Source organism: Tachyglossus aculeatus, chromosome 25, assembly GCF_015852505.1.
Source record: "Tachyglossus aculeatus isolate mTacAcu1 chromosome 25, mTacAcu1.pri, whole genome shotgun sequence".
Classification (NCBI taxonomy): domain Eukaryota; kingdom Metazoa; phylum Chordata; class Mammalia; order Monotremata; family Tachyglossidae; genus Tachyglossus; species Tachyglossus aculeatus.
The window spans coordinates 7,127,876-7,149,543 of NC_052090.1; the positions used below are offsets into that span (position 1 = coordinate 7,127,876).

At 47.3% G+C, this 21,668-nt stretch overlaps 1 protein-coding gene across 1 annotated transcript in view; it reads left to right on the forward strand.

Moving 5' to 3' along the window:
- TAF4B (TATA-box binding protein associated factor 4b) overlaps positions 1–21,668 on the forward strand; it is a gene marked incomplete at its 5' end in the record, with an annotated part of 64,603 nt that overhangs the window by 24,796 nt on the left and 18,139 nt on the right. The window contains 5 exons of the mRNA XM_038766514.1: positions 5,297–5,466; positions 6,252–6,382; positions 9,379–9,504; positions 12,908–12,964; positions 20,528–20,644. Coding sequence (XP_038622442.1) covers positions 5,297–5,466; positions 6,252–6,382; positions 9,379–9,504; positions 12,908–12,964; positions 20,528–20,644 — 601 coding nt within the window. The remainder of the gene's footprint in view (positions 1–5,296; positions 5,467–6,251; positions 6,383–9,378; positions 9,505–12,907; positions 12,965–20,527; positions 20,645–21,668) is intronic.

Consider the following 21,668-nt stretch of genomic DNA (forward strand, 5'->3'; position numbering starts at 1 on the left):
TGTGTGCAGTGCACTGGAATAAGCACTTGGAAATACCATAGAGTAAGTATAGACAATCCCTGCCCACAAGGAGTCTACAGACAAGAGGAGGAAGCAGACGTTGTAGTTGGCCAGGTACATTCAGTGCTTTGTTCATTCATTCATTCAACAGTATTTATTGAGCGCTTACTGTGTGCAGAGCACTGTACTAAGCGCTTGGGAAGTACAAGTTGGCAACATATAGAGACGGTCCCTACCCAACAACGGGTTCACAGTCTAGAACGGGGAGACAGACAACAAAACATGTAGACAGGTGTCAAAAGGTGCCTCCCTTAGAAAGGATTTGTGGCTGGAGGAATATCCAAGTGCTTAAAGGGAAACAGACCCAGGTGCATTATTCTTTCGACTTTCTCCTGCACAAGTGTTTGTGCAAAATTTATTTTACTCGTACATATTTATTCTATTTAATTTTGTTAATACATTCTGTTTTGTTCTCTGTCTCCCCCTTCTAGACTGTGAGCCCACGGTTGGGTAGGGGCCGTCTCTATATGTTGCCAACTTGGACTTCCCAAGCGCTTAGTCCAGTGCTGTGCACACAGTAAGCGCTCAATAAATACGATTGATTGATTGTACTTCCCAAGCGCTTAGTACAGTGCTCTGCACACAGTAAGCGCTCAATAAGTCCGATTGAATGAATGAATGAAAGTAACTCAGGGGGCAATTGAAATAGGACATTCCACGTTTAAACAGCAGAGGGCGCCAGAGGTTCATTTTTTTCCCATCACCAAGCAGATTAGGAGGGAAGAAAATGCCAAGCATTTGCACAAGTTTGGAATGGGATGCTGAACTGAATCTTTGAATAGTATTTGCTAGGGGAATGTGTATTAATTTTCAGTGAGTGAGGAAAATATTAATGGCAAAATATATTTGTCTCAGAGGGTTCAGTAACTGGCTTAAAAATGAAAAATGGAAAAATACTGCCTCATGTTCACGAAGGGCTTCATTACAAACCAGAACACTGTAAAGCGTTAACGTCTTTATGCTTAAAGAAATGCCCCGCAGAAACACTCTGTCAGTATTGGTAAATGAAATATCTGCCTCTTAATTTCTACCTGAATTGATAATGGAATGCTTTAATGTGACTGTAATAATAATAATAATGGCATTTATTAAGCACTTACTGTGTGCAAAGCACTGTTCTAAGCGCTGGGGAGGTTACAGGGTGATCAGGTTGTCCCACAGGGGGCTCACAGTATTAATCCCCATTTTACAGTTGAGGTAACTGAGGCACAGAGAAGTTCAGTGACTTGCCCAAAGTCACACAGCTGACAATTGGCAGACCCGGGATTTGAACCCATGACCTCTGACTCCAAAGTCCGGGCTCTTTCCACTGAGCCACGCTGCTTCTCTAATCTCTGTAGATTGCTCCTATGCCCATACTGTATGTCAGTTAGTATTCTGCTCCAAAAAAAAGCCCGGTTTCATTTGAATTCAAAGACTCTTATGGTTTGTAGCAACAGATCCGTTCTTTAGCCGTTCTTTAGCCGCACTCCCAGGCAATGGTGAGATTAGAGCAAACTGCCAGGTGTGAGAATTGTTTGCACCATTTGTGGTTCAGTATAGGTGGCCGGTTGTTTCGGAGGTGGCTCCGGGCTCTCGGTGGTTCAGGAGGAAGAATGGCCTGGCAAGGAGCAGTGTGGCCTAATGGAGAGAGCGCTAGCCTGGGAGTCAGGAGGACCTGGGTTCTAATCCCGGTTCTGCCACTGTCTGCTGTGTGACCTTGAGCAAGTCACCTAACTTCTCTGGGCTTCAGTTCCCTCATCTGTAAAAAGGGGGATTGAGTGCGAGCCCCATGGGGGATAGGGACTGTGTTCAATATGATTAACTTTTATCTACCCAAGTGCTTAGAACAGTGCTCGGCACATAGCACTTAACAAGTAGCATAATCAATCAATCAATCGTATTGAGCGCTTACTGTGTGCAGAGCACTGTACTAAGCGCTTGGGATGTACAAGCTGGCAACATGTAGAGACAGTCCCTACCCAACAGTGGGCTCACAGTCTAGAAGGGGGAGACAGAGTACAAAACCAAACATACTAACAAAATAAAATGAATAGAATAGGTAGGTACAAGTAAAATAAATAGAGTAATAAATATGTACAAACATATAGACAGGTGCTGTGGGTAAGGGAAGGAGGTAAGATGTGGGGGATGGAGAGGGGGTCGAGGGGGAGAGGAAGGAAGGGGCTCAGTCTGGGAAGGCCTCCTGGAGGAGGGGAGCTCTCAGTAGGGCCTTGAAGGGAGGAAGAGAGCTAGCTTGGCGGATGGGCAGAGGGAGGGCATTCCAGGCCCGGGGGAGGACGTGGGCCGGGTCGACAGAAGGGCTGAGTAAGTGCGAATGAGGCTGTCATTACTGTAACTTGGTGATAACAAGGGCCTTTTTCCTGTGGTGGGGGGCGGGGAGGGGGAGAATCAGTCAGGACCGGACCCGGAAGGGGGGTTGGGGGGCACTCTAAGGAAGATCGCTTTAGTGGGGGTGGGGGGTGGAAGCAGGGGGCATCTATGGCGGCGCTCTGAGGAGAGGATCCTTCTGGGAGCAGCGAGGGCCACGAGGTGTGATGGCGGGCGGGCCTCTCAGGAACGGAGTCCCGGGCGTCCATGGAGGGCCTCTCTGGCGCTGTGAGGAGAGGATCCTTACGGAAGCAGAGGGGTCCATGCGATGTGATGGCGGGCGGGCCTCTCGGGAACGGAGTCCCGGGTGTCTGTGGCAGCGCTCTGAGGAGAGGAGCCTTCCTGGAGCAGCGGGGGCCACGCGGTGTGATGGCGGGAGTGCGGGCCTCTTGGGAACGGAGTCCCGGGCGTCTATGGCGGCGCGCTTTGAGAAGAGCATCCTTCCGAGTGCAGAAGGCCGCGCGGTGTGATGGCGGGCGGGCCTCTCGGGAACGGAGTCCCGGGCATCTGTGGCGGCGCTCTGAGGAGAGGAGCCTTCCGGGAGCAGCGGGGGCCACGCGGTGTGATGGCGGGCGGGTGGGCCTCACGGGAACGGAGTCCCGGGTGTCTATGGCGGCGCTCTGAGGAGAGGAGCCTTCCGGGAGCAGCGGGGGCCACGCGGTGTGATGGCGGGCGGGCCTCTTGGGAACGGAGTCCCGGGCGTCTATGGCGGTGCTCTGAGGAGAAGATCCTTCCGGGAGCAGTGAGGGCCACGAGGTGGAGGTCAAGTCCTGGAGGTCCAGGCGGTCTAATCCTGGCTCTGCCACTTGTCTGCTGTATGACCTTGGCCAAGTCATTCTCTGCGTCTCAGTTGCCTCACCTTTTCCAAGATGTATGGTCTTGATTTGTGCTCTCCTTTCTCCTCCACTTAATTTTAAGCTCCCAGAGGGCAGTAATTCCTCACAGTGTTTGGGTCGGTGTTCTCCAGCGTAATGATACGTACAGCAAAATCAATCTGATTTATTTACAGACAAGTGGGGGAGACAGACATTAATGTAAATGACAGATACGTAGCTTGCAGTCTAGAGTGCTTGGGAGAGTATAGTATAACAGACATGTTCCCTGCCCACAAGGAGCTTACAGTCTAGAGGGGAGACAGACATTAATATAAATAAATTATGGATATGGGCATAAACTCCATGGAGGGAACTGTGCTGATTTCCCCACCACCCCTCAGTTCATATCAACATTTCAGCTTGCAACCTGATAGCGGTTGAGGGAGGTCTTCCTGTTGACCTCCAAGTTAAGGGATGCATCCCTTCATTAAACCAAGTTTTTGAATTGGTGGACAGTGAAGCCGTATTTTGGGGAGAGATTGTGAGTAATAATTGTGGTAGTTGAAGCGATTGTGATACTCTAAGCACTGGGCTAGGTGCAACGTAAGCAGATCACCAACCCGTTAGTGGTATTTATTGAGCACTTACTATGGTGCAGAGCACCGTACTAAGGTCTTGGGCGGGTACAGCCCAGGTCATATCGGCAGCCGTCTCCTGTCCCAGCTGAAGTAGCCGTCAGAGCCTTAAGTGTTTTGTGTAGTGACTTTTGCTCACTGCCTGGGCCCACAGAGTGGGAAGTCCTCTTTCCTTTTGGTTGGGTTCAAATCCCGGCTCTGCCGCTTGTCTGCTGTGAGACCGTGGGTAAGTCACTTCACTTCTCTGGACCTCAGTTCCCTCATCTGTAAAATGGGGATTAAGACACAAAGGAGCCCTTTGTGGGACTGTGTAGAAAGTCCCATGGTAGAAAGAAAAGTTGGGGAATAAATCACTGGGCACAGAGAGGTGAGCCCTCTGAATTCTCTTGATCTAAATCACTAAGGGGTTTGATGCAAGAGACTAATTCTCTATGACAGTTACAACATGACTTCCGTGGACTGTGTCCCACCCGATTAACTTGTATCTACCCCAGCGCTTAGTACGATGCCTGGCACGTCGTAAGCATTTAACAAATGCCATAAATGAAAAAGGAAAAAAACCAAAACAGGCCTGAACCAGCATGTCCTTTATTTAAAGCCTCTCTCTGCCTCAGTTACCTCACCTGTAAGATGGGGATTAAGACTGTGAGTCCCACGTGGGACATAGTCTGTGTCCAATCTGATTAGATTAGTGCACTGCCTGGCACATAGGAGCCACTTAACAAAAACCATTAAAAAAAAAAAAAAGAAAAAAAACAGGTTCTAATCCCGGCTCTATCACAGGCCTGCTGCATGACTTGAGGAATAAATTTTGGCTTCTCTGTCTCATTCCTCTTCTGTAAAATGGGGATTTATTATTTAATTCTTCCCACTCCTTAGACTCCCACTCCCACTTCTCAATGGACTACACTACTCGGACCTGTGGTTTCATAGCTGCCGTGGTGATGATGTACAGAGATGAAGAACCTAAAGTTGTTTCAGGGGAATAAATTGTGAGGAATCAATAATAATAATAATGGCATTTATTAAGCGCTTACTATATGCAAAGCACTGTTCTGAGCGCTGGGGAGGTTACAAGGTGATCAGGTTGTCCCACATGGGGCTCACAGTTTTAATCCCCATTTTACAGATGAGGTAACTGAGGCCCAGAGAAGTTAAGTGACTTGCCCAAAGTCACACAGCTGACAATTGGCGGAGCTGGGATTTGAACCCATGACCTCTGACTCCAAAGCCCGTTCTATAATAGCCATGGCCAGAGGCTTGGGAGGTTGGAATGTCAGTTCATTCAGGGGGATTTCCCGTGGTAGAAAGGGAAGTTGGGGGGAAAACACTGGACACAGAGAGGTGAGCCCTCTGAATGTCTCTTGTTCTAAATCAGTAAGCGGTTCGATGCGAGAGACTAATTCTCTTTGGCAGCTATGAAGATGACATCAATGATGTGACTTCCATGGCCGGGGTCAACCTCAGTGAAGAAAACGCCTGCATCTTAGCAACCAATGCCAAGCTGGTCGGCACGCTGGTTCGATCGTGCAAAGAAGAGCCTTTCCTCTTGCCGGCCGTCTTACAGAGGAGAATTTTGGATACGGGTAGGTGCCTCCTTGTTTCCCGTTTTGCATTGTTGTGTTGATTTGAATTAGGGTACATCTCACTGTGTTTGGGGGGGGGGGGGGGGGGGGGTCAGGGTGGTGTCCAACTTGATTGTCCTATAACCGTCTCAGCGCTTAATACAGTGCTTAGCAAATAACATTGGAAAAATAGCAAGTGTTCCACTGGACAGGTATGAAGCGAAGACCTGCAACCCATCTTTGAAATGTAGATTGGTTTCCCCATTGGTCTACTACTGGGGGGTATTTGGGGGCACAAGCAGCTTCTGTTAAATGGGGAGGAGCAGTGTCCACTGCATGTACAAGTCTAGGTGCTGCCCCTTGCACCCACCTGCCTCTGAAGTAATCGGAGTAAACATCATGAATTGTTAAGCACAGTGTCAGGCAGAGCGAAATTTAATTCTCTGTTTTTTTAATTACTGAAATTAACAGAATATGGCCCTAATTTCTCCAGCTCCCGTTCTCCCCTATGAACAGCAAGGTTGGATTCGTGTTCTTATTAACTTTGTCCTATAAATGACCTTGCAAGACGAATGATTCCAGAGGCTAAGCGAAACAATGTCTATACTTTCTGAAGCTCCAGGCGAAGTTTTATTAATGCAATGTCTACGATCTTTGAAGTTGTGACTTTACCAGGAAAATCATAATCTCCAACCCTTTATTCATAATGGGTATGACTTCCAGGGGGAACAGAATGCCTGCTGTGCTAATTATTTCAATTATCAGCTCCTGCTAAAACCCGTAATGGATTTTCTGCGCCTCCACAGGTAGAAGGCATGACATTACGGAACTTAGCTCCGAAGTGGTGAACTTGATCTCCCTAGCGACCCAGGAGCGATTACGAGGTCTTCTAGAAAAACTGACTGTAATAGCCCAGCATCGCATGACAAGTTACAAGGTAAAGGAAGCCATAAACCAGCTGAGAGCACACACTTCTCTTTGCAACGGCCAAAGTGGCTTTTTGGGGATCTAGCGTTTTGAGCCGTGAGGAGTGGACGGGGTTTCGGGTGGGGTAATGGCTGTCTGTTTCCCTGTTGAAGGGACAAAACTGTCATGTAACTGTTCCTCGGAGCCCTCGCGGTAGCAGCAATGGAAGCCCACCCTCGTTATTTTCCAGACTGCACCTGGTTAGGCTTTCAATTGAAAGGAAAGCATGAGAGATGGGAGTCTCACGAATTACCTTTGTGTTCTGGGGTAATGGAAATAATAATCAATCAGGTGTACTCATTGAGTGCTCACTACATGCAGAGCACTGTACTAAGTGCTTGGGAGGGTACAACAGGGTTAGCAGGCATGTTCCCTGCCCACAGTGAGCTTACAGTTTAAGGGGGAGACAGACAATAATATAAATGAGGAATTTGTAATACATGTTTTAACGATACGTTCGTAAGTGCTGTGGGGTGTTAATGGTGTTTTGGTGCTTACTATGTGCTAAGCATTGGGGTAGATCCAAGATAGGTCCCACATACGACTTGTAGTCTGAGGAGGGAAAACAGGAATTGCATCCCCATTTACCGATGAAGAAACTGAGGAACAGAGCGGTGAAGTTACTTGCCCAAAGTTGGCTGAGCAGGGATTAGAACTCAGGGTCTGTAACACCCAGACCTGGGCCCTTTCCACCCTGCTTCTATGCAGTAGCACATAGTTGGCAGTCACCTTGCTAATTAAGCTCAGGACTTCATCAGGGGAGAGGAGTGGTCCATACAATAATCGTCAGAACCCGGTGCAGGTGTGCTATCATATCGAGAGGAAGGTGGTCAAAGCGCTAGACTTGTAGCGAGAAATTAGCCGAGAGCGTGTCTAGATCACCTGGATTTCTCACCCCACCGGGAGAAGCACATGAAGGGAGCTGGCCACAGAAGAAGGTTCAGAAAGGTTAAGGAAAGGGTGGGCGTTAGCCAGGGAATAAAGGGAATCCTGGGAAACGAGATGTCATAGGTGACTTCTGGCAAGCTTACCTTCTTAATAAGCCCTCTCCAGAATAACAGGGCTAATAATCATGATGGTGGCTAAGCGGTTACCATGGGCCAAGTACTGGAGTGGGTACAAGATAATGGGTTGGACGTGGGGAGATGGTCATTCCGGCATCTTTGGAAAGGAAAGTTGTCTGGAGAATCCTCAACCCTCTCCTAATCCCCTCCCCGCTACCTCACCCTGACCAGGAAGAGAATTCAGGGAATAATATTAGTAATTCCAGTATTTGTTGAGCCCTTACCATGTGTTGAGCACAGGGATCGATAAAAGATAATCAGGTCAGGAATCAGGCCGCGCAGTCTGAGGGAGAACGTATTGAATCCCCATTTTACAGGTGAGGAAACTGAAGCACAGAGAAGTGACTTGCCCAAGGTAACACAACAGGCAAGCGGCGGAGCTGGGATTAGAACCCAGGTCCTTTTACTCCCAATCTGGCACTCTTCCCAAAAGGCCCCACTGCTTTGAGGTGCTTCAAGAGGAGTGACTTCCATTTTCCCCAAACCCCTCCGATGGATGAGTTGTATTTACTGAGCTCCTACTGTGCTAAGTGCTGAGCACTTGGGAGAGTACAGTAGAGCAGATAGACGTAATCCCAGCCCACAAGGAGTTTACGGTCTAGAAGGGGAAATGGAAATTAAAATAAATTCGAGAGGGGAAGCAGCAGAGAATAAGGATATGGGCATAGGTGCTGTGGGGCTGAAGGATAGAGGCAGGGAGACTAGAGAGATGGCTGACCCCATAGTCATAACTGCGACAGACAAGAACTTGGACCAGGGTGGTGACTGTTTGAGAAGAGAGGAAGGAGCGTATTTGGAAAATGTTCTGGAGAAAGAAACCTCAGGTGTTAGCAGTTGACTGTGGAAAATGAGGGCTATAAGACAGGAGTCCCCACAGCACTTATTTACATATCTGCAATTTATAGTGATGTCTATCTCTCTAGATAATTATAATTATGGTATTTGTTAAGCACTTACTATGTGCCAGGCACTGTACTAAATGCTGGACTAAATACAAGCAAATCAGGCTGGACACAGTCCTTGTCCCACAAGGAGCTCACCATCTCAATCCCCATTTTCCAGATGAGGTAACTGAGGCATAGAGAAGTAAAGTGACTTGCCCAGGGTCACACAGCAGACAAGTGGCAGGGCCAGGATTAGAACTCATTACCTTCTAATACCCAGGCCCCATGCTGTCCACTTGAGAGCTTGCTTTGGGTGGGTAATGTCTGCCTAACTCTTGTCTTGTACTCTCCCAAGTGTTGAGTTTGGTGCTGTGCACACAGTGAGCGCTCAAGAAATACCACTGATTGAAGTTGAGGATGCCAAGGTTGCAGGCATTTGGAACAGGGAGGTTGGCAATGTTATCAGCAGAGCTGGGGAAGTTGCGGGCTTGGAGGGGGACTGCTTCTAGTAGGGGACGATAGGTAAGCGTAAGACTTGTTGAATATGAGGTGCTGGCAAGATCTCTGCTTGGCTATGTCCTGAAGGCGGAGGAAAAGCCAGATTGTAGGTTAGGTGAAGGGTTAGGGCAGGAGAGGTCTTCAAAAATTTAACATTCCAAATAGTGCCTCTGACACTCCTAAAAATCTAACCCCTCTTCCTGTGACATTAATCCCATTTCCTCTCACCTGCAAACGCTACCAACTTCAACCTCTCACCCTCGAACACATTCACATTTCCTCTGACTCCCAAGCCCTTGCTTTCCCCACTCTGCTCTGGGCCTCAGTTTCCTCAACTCTAAAGTGAGGATGAATTACCTGTTCTACCTCCCATTTAGACCGCAGGCCCTGTGTGCGTGGCAGGGAATGGGTCTACCAGCTCTGCTATATTGTATTCTCTCCAGCACTGTAGAACAGAGCTCGTTAAATAGTAAGTGCTTGAACAACTACCAGAATAAAAGTCTTTTTCCTTGGCTTTCTAGGAGAGTGAGAAGTACACCCTGTCTAATGATACCAGATCACAGCTCCGCTTCCTCGAGAAGCTGGATCACCTAGAGAAGCAACGGAAGGATGAAGAAGAACGAGAAATGCTCTTCAGAGCTGCCAAGGTGAGGCCCAAGGGCTGTTGGTCGGTCAGCCTTCGCGGCGGTCAGGGCTCTGCGTGCCTAATAAACTCACTACTTGGCACCAAGGATCGTGTGCCAGGCACGGACACGACTCCGCTGACAAATCCCCTTGTCCTCGGGGCTTCAGATGCACTTCCATCCTCCCAACTGCTCCGTCTCCTTCTTCCTCTTCAGTCTCCACCCCGCGACATCTTGCCATTTCTAATCTCCCTCTCTGGGCATTTTGGATGGAGGGGAGAGGAGCAGTAGGGGAGAGGCGGAATTCTGTGGAAGGAAGATTTGGGAGCGGGTCCACTGGGTGGAAAACTCTTAAGCTCTCAGGAAAATGCCGTCAGGATCGATGATGTCATTGTGCTATTATGATAGAGGATAAGGATAAAAGTCTCTAACCTAATTTAGGATCAAGTTTTGAATTAGACAAAGAACTTAGACCCCTTTGAAGTCTAAGACCATAGTGAAACTGCCGTCCCAAGTTTTTTTCTCTAGTGCCTATTAATTTCTATATTTGTGATTTATTTTAATGTCTGTCTAACCCCTGAAGCCTATAAGGTCTTTGTGGGCGAGTATCACGTCTACTGACTCAATTGTACTGGACTTTTCTAAGCGCTTAGTGCAGTGCTGTGCACATAGGAAGCCCTCTGTAGATATCATTGATTGTTGGTGAGTGAGAATCGCCAGAGTCCCGGAGTGGTGCATTTGGGTTATTTCCTGTCCCCAGATCATAAACCACACCTACAGCACTGAAGAGTCCTTATTCCCACCCTTGTGGCCTCCTTGTTTCTCCCAACTCCACTGTGTCGTCTTCTCCCAAGCGCTTAGTACAGTGCTCTGCAATCAGTAAATATCAGTGATTGATTTGGGTGACCACAGTCCATGGAGATGTGACAATGCCCACACCTGACACTAGCAACTTGGCGAATTGTAGGATCCCTTTGTACTCCAGAATGGACATGACTCCTTCTAGCCTGCAAGTGGTTTGAAGAGCATCCTAAACCCAGGGGAGTGACACAGTGTTTCCCAGTGAGGGACTTGAGTAGTTGGAACTCAAAGGGGAATTTACCCACAGGGTAACTCTATAAGGAAGGAGGATAGTTCAGGGCGTGGTGTTTAAGTGCTAACTATGTGCCAGGCACTGTACTAAGTGCTGGGGTAGATACAAGATAATCGGGTTGGACACAGTCCCTGTCCCACATGGGACTCACGGTCTTAATCCCCATTTTATGAATCAGGTCACTGAGGCCCAGAGAAGTGACATGACTTGCCCAAAGTCACACAGCAGGCAACTGGCAGAGCTGGGATTAGGTCCCAGGTCCTCCTGACTTCCAAGACCCGTCTCTTTCCACTAGGCTACATTGCTTAATCGACTTTTGAAATCGGAAAGTCACAAAGTTGAGCTGTCACCTGACACTCCAACAGGAAAACACAGTCACACAGGGGCCGGATAATAATTGCTGTTTTTGTTCATTCAGTCATATTTATTGAGCGCTTAGTGTGCGGAGAACTGTACTAAGCCTTTGGGAGAGGACAGTATAATGCAGGCACATTCCCTACCCACCATGAGCTAACAAGTTTAGAGGGGGAAACAGACATTAGTATAAAGAAATAAATCACATTGTTCACCTTGTGCCAGACATGATGCTGATCAATCCATGGTATTTATCAAGCACTCTGTGTGCAGAGCAATGGACTAGCTACTTGGGAGAGTACAGCATGGTAGAGTTGGTAATCGTGCGGAAGCAGCATGGTGTAGTGGATAGAGAATGAGCTTGGGAGCCAAAAGGTCATGGGTTCTGATCCCGGCTTTGCCACTTGTATGCAGTGTGACTTTGGACAAGTCGCTTCACTTCTCTGTTCCTCAGTTGCCTCACCTCTAAAATGGAGGTTGAGACTGTGAGCCCCACGTGGGACAGGGACTGCGTCCAACCAGATTTGCTTGTATCCACCCCAATGCTTAGTATGTATATGTTTGGCACGTAGTAAACGCTTAACAAATACCATATTTTTATGATTCCCTGCCCTCAAGGAGCTTACAGTCTAGATGGCAAGACGGACATTAAAATGAATTAGTTAACTTTATAGAAGCAGCGTGGCTTGGTGGAAAGAGCCCGGGCTTGGGAATCTCGGCTCTGCCACTTGTCAGCTGTGTGACCTTGGGCAAGTCACTTAACTTCTGTGCCTGTTACCCCATCTGTAAAATGGGGATTAAGACTGAGCCCCATGTGGGACAACCTAATTACCTTGTATCTCCCCCAGCACTTAGAACAGTGCTTGGCACATAGTAAGCGCTTAACAAATACCATTATTATTATTATTAGAATCCAGTTCGGGGCTTAAGGTGAGAGACTGGTGGCTACTTCAGGTAGGATGAGTCCTTTTCTGCTGTGCCACTATGACTTTGGAAGGTCCTTCGCTTGTCTCTCTCTCCTCCCCCCCGCCTCCCCTTTTTTGTGGCAAACTGTAGACTTGGACAAGCACTGACTCGAATCGATATCGAAAGCTTATTTCCCTGTTAGACAGGAATGCATCTTGCTTCGGGCTGTAGCCCTCTTAGTCTAAGAATGCGCCCCTGTGGGCCAGGAGATCTTCTTTACAGTAGCCAACCTTCCCGAACTCACTCAATCCATCACTGGTATTTATTGTGCACTTGTGTGCAAAGCACTGACTAAGCCCTTGGGAGAGTATACCAGAGCTGACAGATCCGACTCCTGCCTTCAAGAAGCAGTGTGGCTCAGTGGAAGGAGTATGGGCTTTGGAGCCAGAGGTTATGGGTTCAAATCCCGGCTCCACCACTTGGCAGCTGTGTGACTTCGGGCAAGTCACTTAACTTCTGTGGGCCTCAGTTACCTCATCTGTGAAATGGGGATTAAGACTGTGAGCCCCCTGTGGGACAACCTGATCACCTTGTAACCTCCCCAGCACTTAGAACAGTGTTTTGCACATAGTAAGCACTTCATAAATGCCATCAAAAAAAAAAAAGCTTACAGTCCAGCAGGTTCCACAGTGCGGTATTTGCCCTCGTCTTTTTCCGCTTCCAGGGTGGCTGGCCTTCTCTTCTGTCCACCCCTTCCCCCTCACCTCCAACTCCCACCATGGACCACATCATGGCCAGAATGGACCTGACTCCCAGTGTTAGCATCACTTTTAGCATAAGATTCCCCCAGGCTAGAACAGTGGCAGCTGCCCTAGATGAGATGAGGGAGAGGGGGAAGGAGCGAGAGAAAGGAACACCAGCCTTGATTCGGGCATCTGCCCCCGGACCTAAGGCTTTTGTTTCCCCCCTCTCCCCCGACCCGCGAAAATGGTCACTTATGAAATATTTAATGGCCATGGAGGTGTTTTAGAGGCCGGTGATTTCTCACACAAATTTTTCTCTGCCTTTTGATAGAGCCGTTCCAATAAAGAAGACCCAGAGCAGCTGCGATTGAAGCAGAAGGCCAAAGAGGTAAGGTTCTCACAAGTTAGCTCGCCTGGGTAACTGAGGAGAGGCTGGCGGCTCTCTCCTGGCAATTAGGTCAGGGTTGATTATTTTTTATTGTTGTCCATTGCATTCCATTTGTCGGGGGCCTAGGAGGGGAGCAGGAAGCTCTTTGGGCCAGGGAAGTGCTTCAGTGAGCTCAGCATATTGGAGCCCTCTCTGAAGTGCGTTTCCAAGGCCTCGGCCGGACTAGAAACGGATCTCTGTCAACTGTCTCTGTCTACTTGGTCGGAATAGAGTGCGGGATTAAGAAGGAAGAAACAAAAAAAAAAAAGCGGGGGTCGGGGAGGTGGTGGGGAGAACTTTCTGGAGACTTAGCATCTAGGACTGTACAATAGGCTACATTTTCCAGGGTAATTGTTCGTTTTGTAAATCTGATACTGCTTATAATTCTTTGGCTGGGAGGCGGGACTGGGATTTAGTTTTAAATGGAAAGCGCCTCTGGCTTTTCATTTTCTGGGCCCAGCAGTTTTCTGTTTTGGAATGGAGCCCCTGTCTCTCACAGTTCATGTTTAGCTGCAGGGGTTTTAGTTTATAGCTTAGACTGGTTAAGCTTTTACTCCCAGAGGCCTCTGCATAGCAACTGTAGAAATCAACAAATAAGCTCATTTATGTCTGCAGCCTCCTCTCAGTAGCTGACTTTTTACATTTCCCAATATCCATTTCCTGACTCCTCTAGCCTCCGAGAAAAAAGCTCCACTAATTGGAGCTTATTTTAATTGAGCCTTAATATTGGATCTCACTGGAGTTGGGCCCCTCAGCTACCGGGGAACAGAATGAAATGAAAGTAGCGGAGGTTGAAGATGTGTGCGTAGGGGCGTGTGTGAAATTTTTCACTTGACCTACAGATTCGTTTCCCTGCTGAATAAATCATCAAGCCTGCTCACATTTCTGATTAAGGATCTGACAGCAGACGAGAATAAAGACAATCGAGGGGTGAGATGTAGGATCTGGAGCTGAAAAAATTGGTTTCTATAGTTACTTGACTGATTTCCTGCAATTTTTTAAGGATCTTTGTGCTAAATGAGCGAGCAACCTTTCTCCTTAACTGTGCCTCTTGAACTATGAAATTTGTTGTTGCTTAACATTGCTGCGCTTGGCTTCCAGGTGCTGGCAGCAGGTAATTTATGAAGGTTTCAAAGGCCCTTATTGTTTGGATTAATGTAGGAGCTGAGTCTAAACAAATGGAAATCTACTGTAAGATAGTCCTGTAATCAGTGTGCTGAATTTTTACTAAATGGAGGACCGAGGTGGGCCGAGGAGGCTTGAAGCTAGGTGTGAGGAAAAGAGGAGGATGGGGAAGAAAACATCGGGGTCAAAATCTTGTCAGACTAATTCCTATCTGGAAATTGTTTGCCCAGAAATCTCAGCAGCATCGGTAGGCAGCAGGCAGCTATTTCACCTCGGTGGATTTCCATATCATTGTGGCAGGCCTTTCTGCCCCAGCTTTAGACTGGAAGAGTGTTCTCTGTTTGCAATGGGTCATTTGGGTGGAATCCTTTTGGGAGAATGAGGCAGTGCCCCCGCTTCACGGGATCGGTGGTGACCATCAGATCTTGGACGAGACCCGGGAGTTTCCAGTGGGGTTGAAACGATCCGGAATGGCGGTTCCCTGACCCATTAGCTCTTTGTACCCTGTATCCCCTGCCTCCACTAAAGACTTTGGCCTGCTTTCCCTCCAACCTCCACTCAGTGACATTGGCAGTTTCCATTTTTAGAAGCCCTAAGGTCTGAAGGTGAGATGTTTAAAAACAATAATCTGTTCATGTGAGTTTGCCTTGTCCCTTCCCTGGGTCACAGGAGAATAGCCAGAGGAAGTGATTGGAGCTGTGGAAAGCATGAGAGAAGTCGGCAGAAATTCTCACGTGGCATGTGTGCTTTTCAATCAATCAACCATATTTATTGAGCGCTTACTGTGTGCAGAGCACTGTACTAAGCGCTTGGGAAGGACAAGTTGGCAAAATAGAGATGGTCCCTACCCAACAATGGGTTCACAGTCTAGAAGATGATTGCAACTTTACCACTGAAGCACCTCCTGAAGAAGGCTCAGAGCAACAAAAAGTTAATAGTGAACTCTATAAAGGAGGAGCAGTGTGGTCCAGTGGGAAGAGCGAGGACCTGGGTTATAATTGTAGCTCTGCCACCTGCCTGTGGTGTGGCCTTGGGCAAGTCACTTAACTTCTGTGCCTCAGTTCCTTCATTTGTAAAATGGGAATGAAGATTGAGCCCCATGTGGGACAGTGACTGTGTGCAACTCCAATTTGCTTGTATCTACCCCAGTGCTTAACACAGTGCCTGCCAGAAAGTAAGCACTTAACAGATACCACTGTTATTACTGTTAGTGATGAGAGTTATTGTGGCATTTATGAAGCATTTGATGCTAAGCACTGGCATAAATGCACATTAAGAGAAAGGATCCCTGATCCACAAGGGACTCAGTCTACCATATCCCCATTTTACAGGGGAGGGAACTGAAGCCCTGGGAGGCCATGTTGTCTCCAGGATCAACCCAATAGTCCAGTGGCAGAGCTGAGACTTAAACCCGGGTCTCCCCACTCTGTCCCATGCCCTTTCCACTAGGATACACTGCCTCCCTTAAGGAACTCTTCAAAGGGAATAACACCAAGTGCCTTAAACTTCAGCCTTGGCTGTTGTGCTCTCCCAACTGCTTAGAACAGTGCTCTGCACATGGCAGATGCTCACCAAATAACGTCGATTGGTAGAAGGAAACAAGCCCAGGCCCAAGTCAAAAGATCCCTCTGATAATTGTGGTATTTGTTAAACATTTACTGTGTGCCATGGACTGCACTAAGTGCTGGGGGAAATACAAGTTAATCAAGTTGCACACAGCCCTGATTCACAGAGGGCTCACAGTCTAAGAGGGAAGGAGAACACATATTGAATCCCCATTTTACAGATAAGGATATTAGGAGCGGAGAAGTTCGGCAATTTGCCCAAGGTCACACAGCAAGCAAGTGGCATCGATGCTGTGTTTGTTCTTTGAATAGCAGCTGGCTATGGTTCCTCAGCCCCAAACTCTTGACCTTCTTTTTGGAAGAAGTGGCCGAGGACCCCGGTGACTCACTGAAGTCTCACGGCCGTTTCCACCACTCTGTCTCAGATAATGGGAAGCAATATTGCCTGGTGGTTAGGGCAGCCTGCTGGCCAGAGGATCTGGGTTTTAGTCCCAGCTCTGCCACTCACCTGCTCTGTGACCTCGGGCGAGTCCCTAAGTCCTGGATCTGTTTCCTCCTCTCTGAAAATGGGGCAGAGACACCTGCTCTCGTCCTTCTGACTTCTGTGAGCTCCAGGCAGGACAGGGTTGGTGTCTTACCTGACTTTACTGAATCTATCCCAGCTCTTAGCACAGCACTCAACAACTGCCTTACTGTGCGTTATTTCCAACTGTTGGGTGGGTGACCTTCTCAAAACAGTTTTTCAGATGTTCATTAAACGGCAAAGACAGGTGGTACTTTGTCCCATCTTCCTGCTCCCACTTCCTTAGACCCTCAGAGGAGGGAGTATCTTGGCCTTCCCCCTAGCTATTTTCTTCAAATGAGTGCTGGCCCTTCTCCTAGGGCTCCAGGACCTCCTGTTTTCCAAGAGTTTGAAACCGATCTGCTAATTGGCAACTTCTCTTGCCAGATGAACTTGTACTTCCCAAGCTCTTAGTACAGTGCTCTGCACACAGTAAGCTCTCCAATAAATATGATTGAGAGAGAGATGAAGAGATGCATAGGCCCCTTCCATTAGGACCCGGGTGTGGATGTTTACCTCTGTGGCCCCGTCTCCCAGGATTAATTCTGGGGGGGCCCTGCCATCTGGCCTTGTAACCCAGACGTCCTAATTCCTTAATCGTTGTCTCTGTTGTCATCCTGATTTATGCTTGAATTTCCTCTCCCTTCCCTGGGAAACACCTTTTCTGGGCCTCCCTTTCTTCATCTGTAAAATGAGGATTGGATAGCAATTCTCCCTCCTACTTAGACTGTGAGGGACTGTGTCCAACCTGATTAATTTGTAGCGAGCACCAAGCCAGCACTTAACAAATACCATAATAACAATGATTAGTAGTTATTATTATTACAGAGATTTAGGTCACCCTGAATGCTAAATAAACAGAAGATTCACAACAAGAGTGGCCGGGGGGCTGTTTGGCCGAGAAGAAAGGAGAAGCGAATCTTGAAGATGGGATTATGGACTTATTGAAATACAGTTGATTCTGAAGTCCAGCTATTAAATTGGAACAATTGGTGTTTAAACTACACTGGTTCTGCGTGGGCCTAAAACCATGGAACATTGAAGGGGGGAAGTGAAATTTTTCATTAAAAACTAAATTCCAGCACATAGGCTTAATGTACTATGGAGGGGAATTTTGAGACCAAGGGCTATGACAGTTGATCGTGGGGGGAGATGCGGAGTAGAGCAGATGAAAAGGCTTCAGAAAACTGGCTCTTGGCAAGTGAGGAGGGCCTCTCTGATTAGAGTCGCCATTTTTACTTTCCCTTTTTACTTTCACCTGAAGTGCGAAGGAAAGTGGTCGACTGTTTTGGAATCCTGGATGGGGTCTTTGGAATAAGGTTCCCTGCCCATATCATTCAGCCAATCGATGGTATTAATCGAATGCTGTCTGTGTGCAGACCATTGTACTAAGCACTTGGGAAATTTCAATTAAGTAGGTAGACAAGAACTCTCCCCTCGGGGAGCTTACGATCTCGTGGAAGAAGACAGGCAGTGAACTACAATAAGGATTAACTGACCTTGTCTGTAGGTTTCTCTGAAGTAACACCAGGACAGGAGATGAAGTGATTTGCTGTAGGTCACCCAATAAGCAGGATTAGAACCCCGGTCCTCCCACGCCTATGTCTGTGAAGCCTATTCGAATTAGAGAGAAACAGCACGTCCTAGTGGATAGACCCCAGTCCTGAGAGTCAGATAGACCTGGGTTCTAATTCCGCCTCAGCCAGTTGTCTGCTGGGTGACCTTGGGCAAGTCACTTCACTTCTGTATGCCTCAGTTACCTCATCTGTAAAATGGGGAATGAGATTGTGGGCCCCTGTGGGACAGGGACTGTATCCAACCCAATTTGCTTGTATGCACCTCAGCACTTAGTACGTGCTTGCCACACAATAAGCACTTAACCAATACCATTATTATTATTATTATTATTATTATTATTATTATTATTATTATTACTCTGGCTGGAACCTTTCCTGGGGGGCCATTTGCAGTGACTTATGTCTAAGGGGTCAGTGTTCATCGTACAGGATCACAACACATCTTCCACTTACCCGCCAATCCGCAAACTACACCGCACGGTGGCATACACACCTTTGTGAAGGACAGACACGTAACTTGCCCAGGTGGGGTGTGGGGGGAAAAATTGGATTCGGGGCAAAGAACAGCAGTCTGTTTTCAAACCTTTCATGTTGGGTAATCTTCGGCGAGCCTGCAGATGTCATTTGCTGGAGAAAAGAAAGAGCTCCTTTTGGATTTGTGCTGCAGGTCAGATTAACTGAAATAGTTATTTTGTCACCTATGGATTTTGGACTGTGGCAACACCCGGATTTTAAGACCCTATTTTTTTATTATTAAAAAAGCCAGGAGCAACGGAGAATGTTGCTGTTTCTGAGGGCTTTTCCTAGCTACTTGGTGTTGGGCTGTTTTTATAAAGTACTGGAATTTGTGGCACAAAATGGAAAACAAACTTTCCCTCATTCCTAGTTTTCTGTAGCCATTTTTCTGCTGTCCTAAAACCATTGAGCTTCTAGCTATTGCAGTGATATGGCTTTTAGGATCACTCCTATGAATTCCGTATTTCAGAATCCTTACTGTTGATCCAAAACCATACTCGGGGGGTTATTTGGCTTGTGGTTTTTTAATATTCTTATGTGGTTCCCTATATTCTGAGGGGTACAACCACAATCTCTTCATGTCCAGGAAATAATGGAAGGAAAAGATTTCTTTTTCAAACAGTCAGTGGCAGAGGTGAGTGAGTTCGAAACACAGTTCCAAGGACTTGAGAAAGTACAACAGAAGTAAATTTCATATCTCCTTCCCCGAAGCAGCTTGTGATCTGCCACTGTCGAGTCCCAAACCTTCCTGCCGCAAAGTAATTTTCTTCAGCTCAGGATGCTGTGGAGCAGAATGGCCTAGTGGATAGAGCACAGGTCTGGAAGTAGAAAGGCATTTGTCTGCTTGTGTGATCTGGGGCAAGTCACTTCACTTCTCTGGGCCTCAGTTACCTCATCTGCAAAATGGGGATTAAGAGTGTGAGCCCCAGTGGGGACTGGGACTGTGTCTGATATGATTAACTTGTATCTACCCCAGCACTTAGAACAGTGCTGAGCATATAGTAAGCATATAACAAGTATTATTATCAGTAGTAGTAGTATTATGCTAGAAATGACCAGTACAGTGTGTGAAATTGCTCCCTGTTCTGTCGTGGCTTTGGCTTCTTGCCTCCTCAGTCAGTCCAGTGTGTTTCTTGTTCAGATGTGACCAGCTGATCCCATCAGAGCTTCATTAGAAGAGAAGCGGCATAGCCCAGTGGGATGAGCACATGCCTGAGGGGCAGGACACCTGACTTCCAAGCTTGCCTCTCTTCTTTTTGTGTGTTTGTTTCTTTAAGGGGTATATGTGCCTGTCACTGTCTGAAGCACTAGGGTAGGTACAAGATAATCGGGTTGGACACATTCTCTGTCCCACATGCGGCCCACGCTCTTAATCCCCATTTTACAGATGAGGTAGCCGAGGACTGAGAAGTTAAACGACTTACCCAAGGTTGCACAGCAGAAAAGTGGCAGAGCTGGGATTCGAACCTTGGACTCCCGGGCCTGTGCTCTTCCCACTAGGCCATGCTGCTCTTTTCTTGCCTGCTGTGACTGCTTGGGCAAGTCATTTTGACTTCTCTGGGCCTTACTTCCCCATCTATCCAAGGGCATTCAATTTGTGTTCACCCTCCCCCTTTGATGGTCAGTACCGTAAGGAACAGGACCTGTCTGATCTGATGGTGTTGACTCCACGCCAGCACTTAGCACAGTGTGTGGCACATGGTAAGTGGTTAACAAAGGCCATGATTTTTATTGATTATATTATCTGGTTCTGCTATCTCTATTCTGTCTGTTGTAGCAGTAGTGAAATAACTGGCTCCGTCTGTAGTTTACTTGCGGTTTCCTGAAAACACCTCTGCTGAAGCACTCAATTCTGTGGTATACGTGTGCGATTGGATGTAAAGCATCCAGTGAATAATATTCAAAAGTCAGCATCCCCGGACTGTCTCTAGGCTTGGAATAGATTAATTTTATTTTCGTCCTCAATGCAAGATGCCTGTTAGATGGATGTTGGAAGAAGAGGCCGGGAAATGCAACTAAGGCAGATGGGGGAGGAGGAAGAGGCAGGCAATGGACTAAACTCTTCAGGCAGAGAGAAAGAGAGACTGATGAGGAGACACCTTATTCACCTACAAGGGGAAAGTGACTGGGGTCTTGGGTGTAATGGCACAGTGCTCCATGTGATATGAATTTGTTTCAGTTTCAGCAAATGGCTCTGGCGCAAATGCAACAAAGAGACGCGAACATCACAGCTCTGGCGGCGATCGGACCCAGAAAGAAAAGACCGCTGGGCTCAAGCGTCGGACCTGGGAGCGAGGTATGGGAGATAACATTGCGTCTGCTTCTCCTGGGGAGCAACCCCCAAGGAGTCACCAAGTACTTAGATGCCCCTTACCTTCCAATCAGTCAATTGTATTCATTGAGCTCTTACTGTATGCAGAACACTGTACTGACCGCTTGGGAGAGGACAGTATAACAGACTTGGTAGAGATGGTCTCTGCCCATAATGAGCTTATGGTCTAGAGGGTCGTACAGGTATGCTCACTATATTTATTTTTAACCATTCTTACAAGTATTTTTAGGGTCCTCTCCCACTCCCTGCCCCCAATTTAGAGTGAAGTTTCTTATGATGATGATGATGATGATGGTATTTAAGCGCTTACTATGTGCAAAGCACTGTTCTAAGCACTGGGGAGGTTACAAGGTGATCAGGTTGTCCCTCATGGGGCTCACAGTTTAATCACCATTTTCCAGATGAGGGAACTGAGGCCCAGAGAAGTGAAGTGACTTGCCCAAAGTCACCCAGCTGACAGTTGGTGGAGCCGGGATTTGAACCCATGACCTCTGGCTCCAAAGCCCAGGCTCTTGCCACTGAGCCACACTTATGGACAGGAAGCTTGCCATTTTATTCTCTCCAAGCGCTTAGTACAGTGCACTTCAACAAGTCGACCCCCAGTAATAACAGTTATGGTATTTGTTAAAGGCTTACCCTGTGCCAGGCACTGTACTGAGCACTACTGCCTACTGTGTGCCAAGCACTGAATTCTTAGATAAGCATAATAGAGGTAAAAGGTAAACTTTAGTCGTACATTTTGTTCTTTCCCAGTGCTTAGCTCTAAACACAGTAAGTGTTTCAATATTAATATTATGATACTAAAGAACTAATGAGGGGGATGACTTTTTTTACAGTTGGGGGGGACAGGTGGTGGAAAGATGGATGAGATACGTAGTTAATGGAGTATTAATTGGTCAGTTGTATTTGAGTGCTTATTCATTCAGTCATTTATTGAGCGCTTACTGAGTGCAGATCACTGTACTAAGTGAAGATATGAAAATCTAAA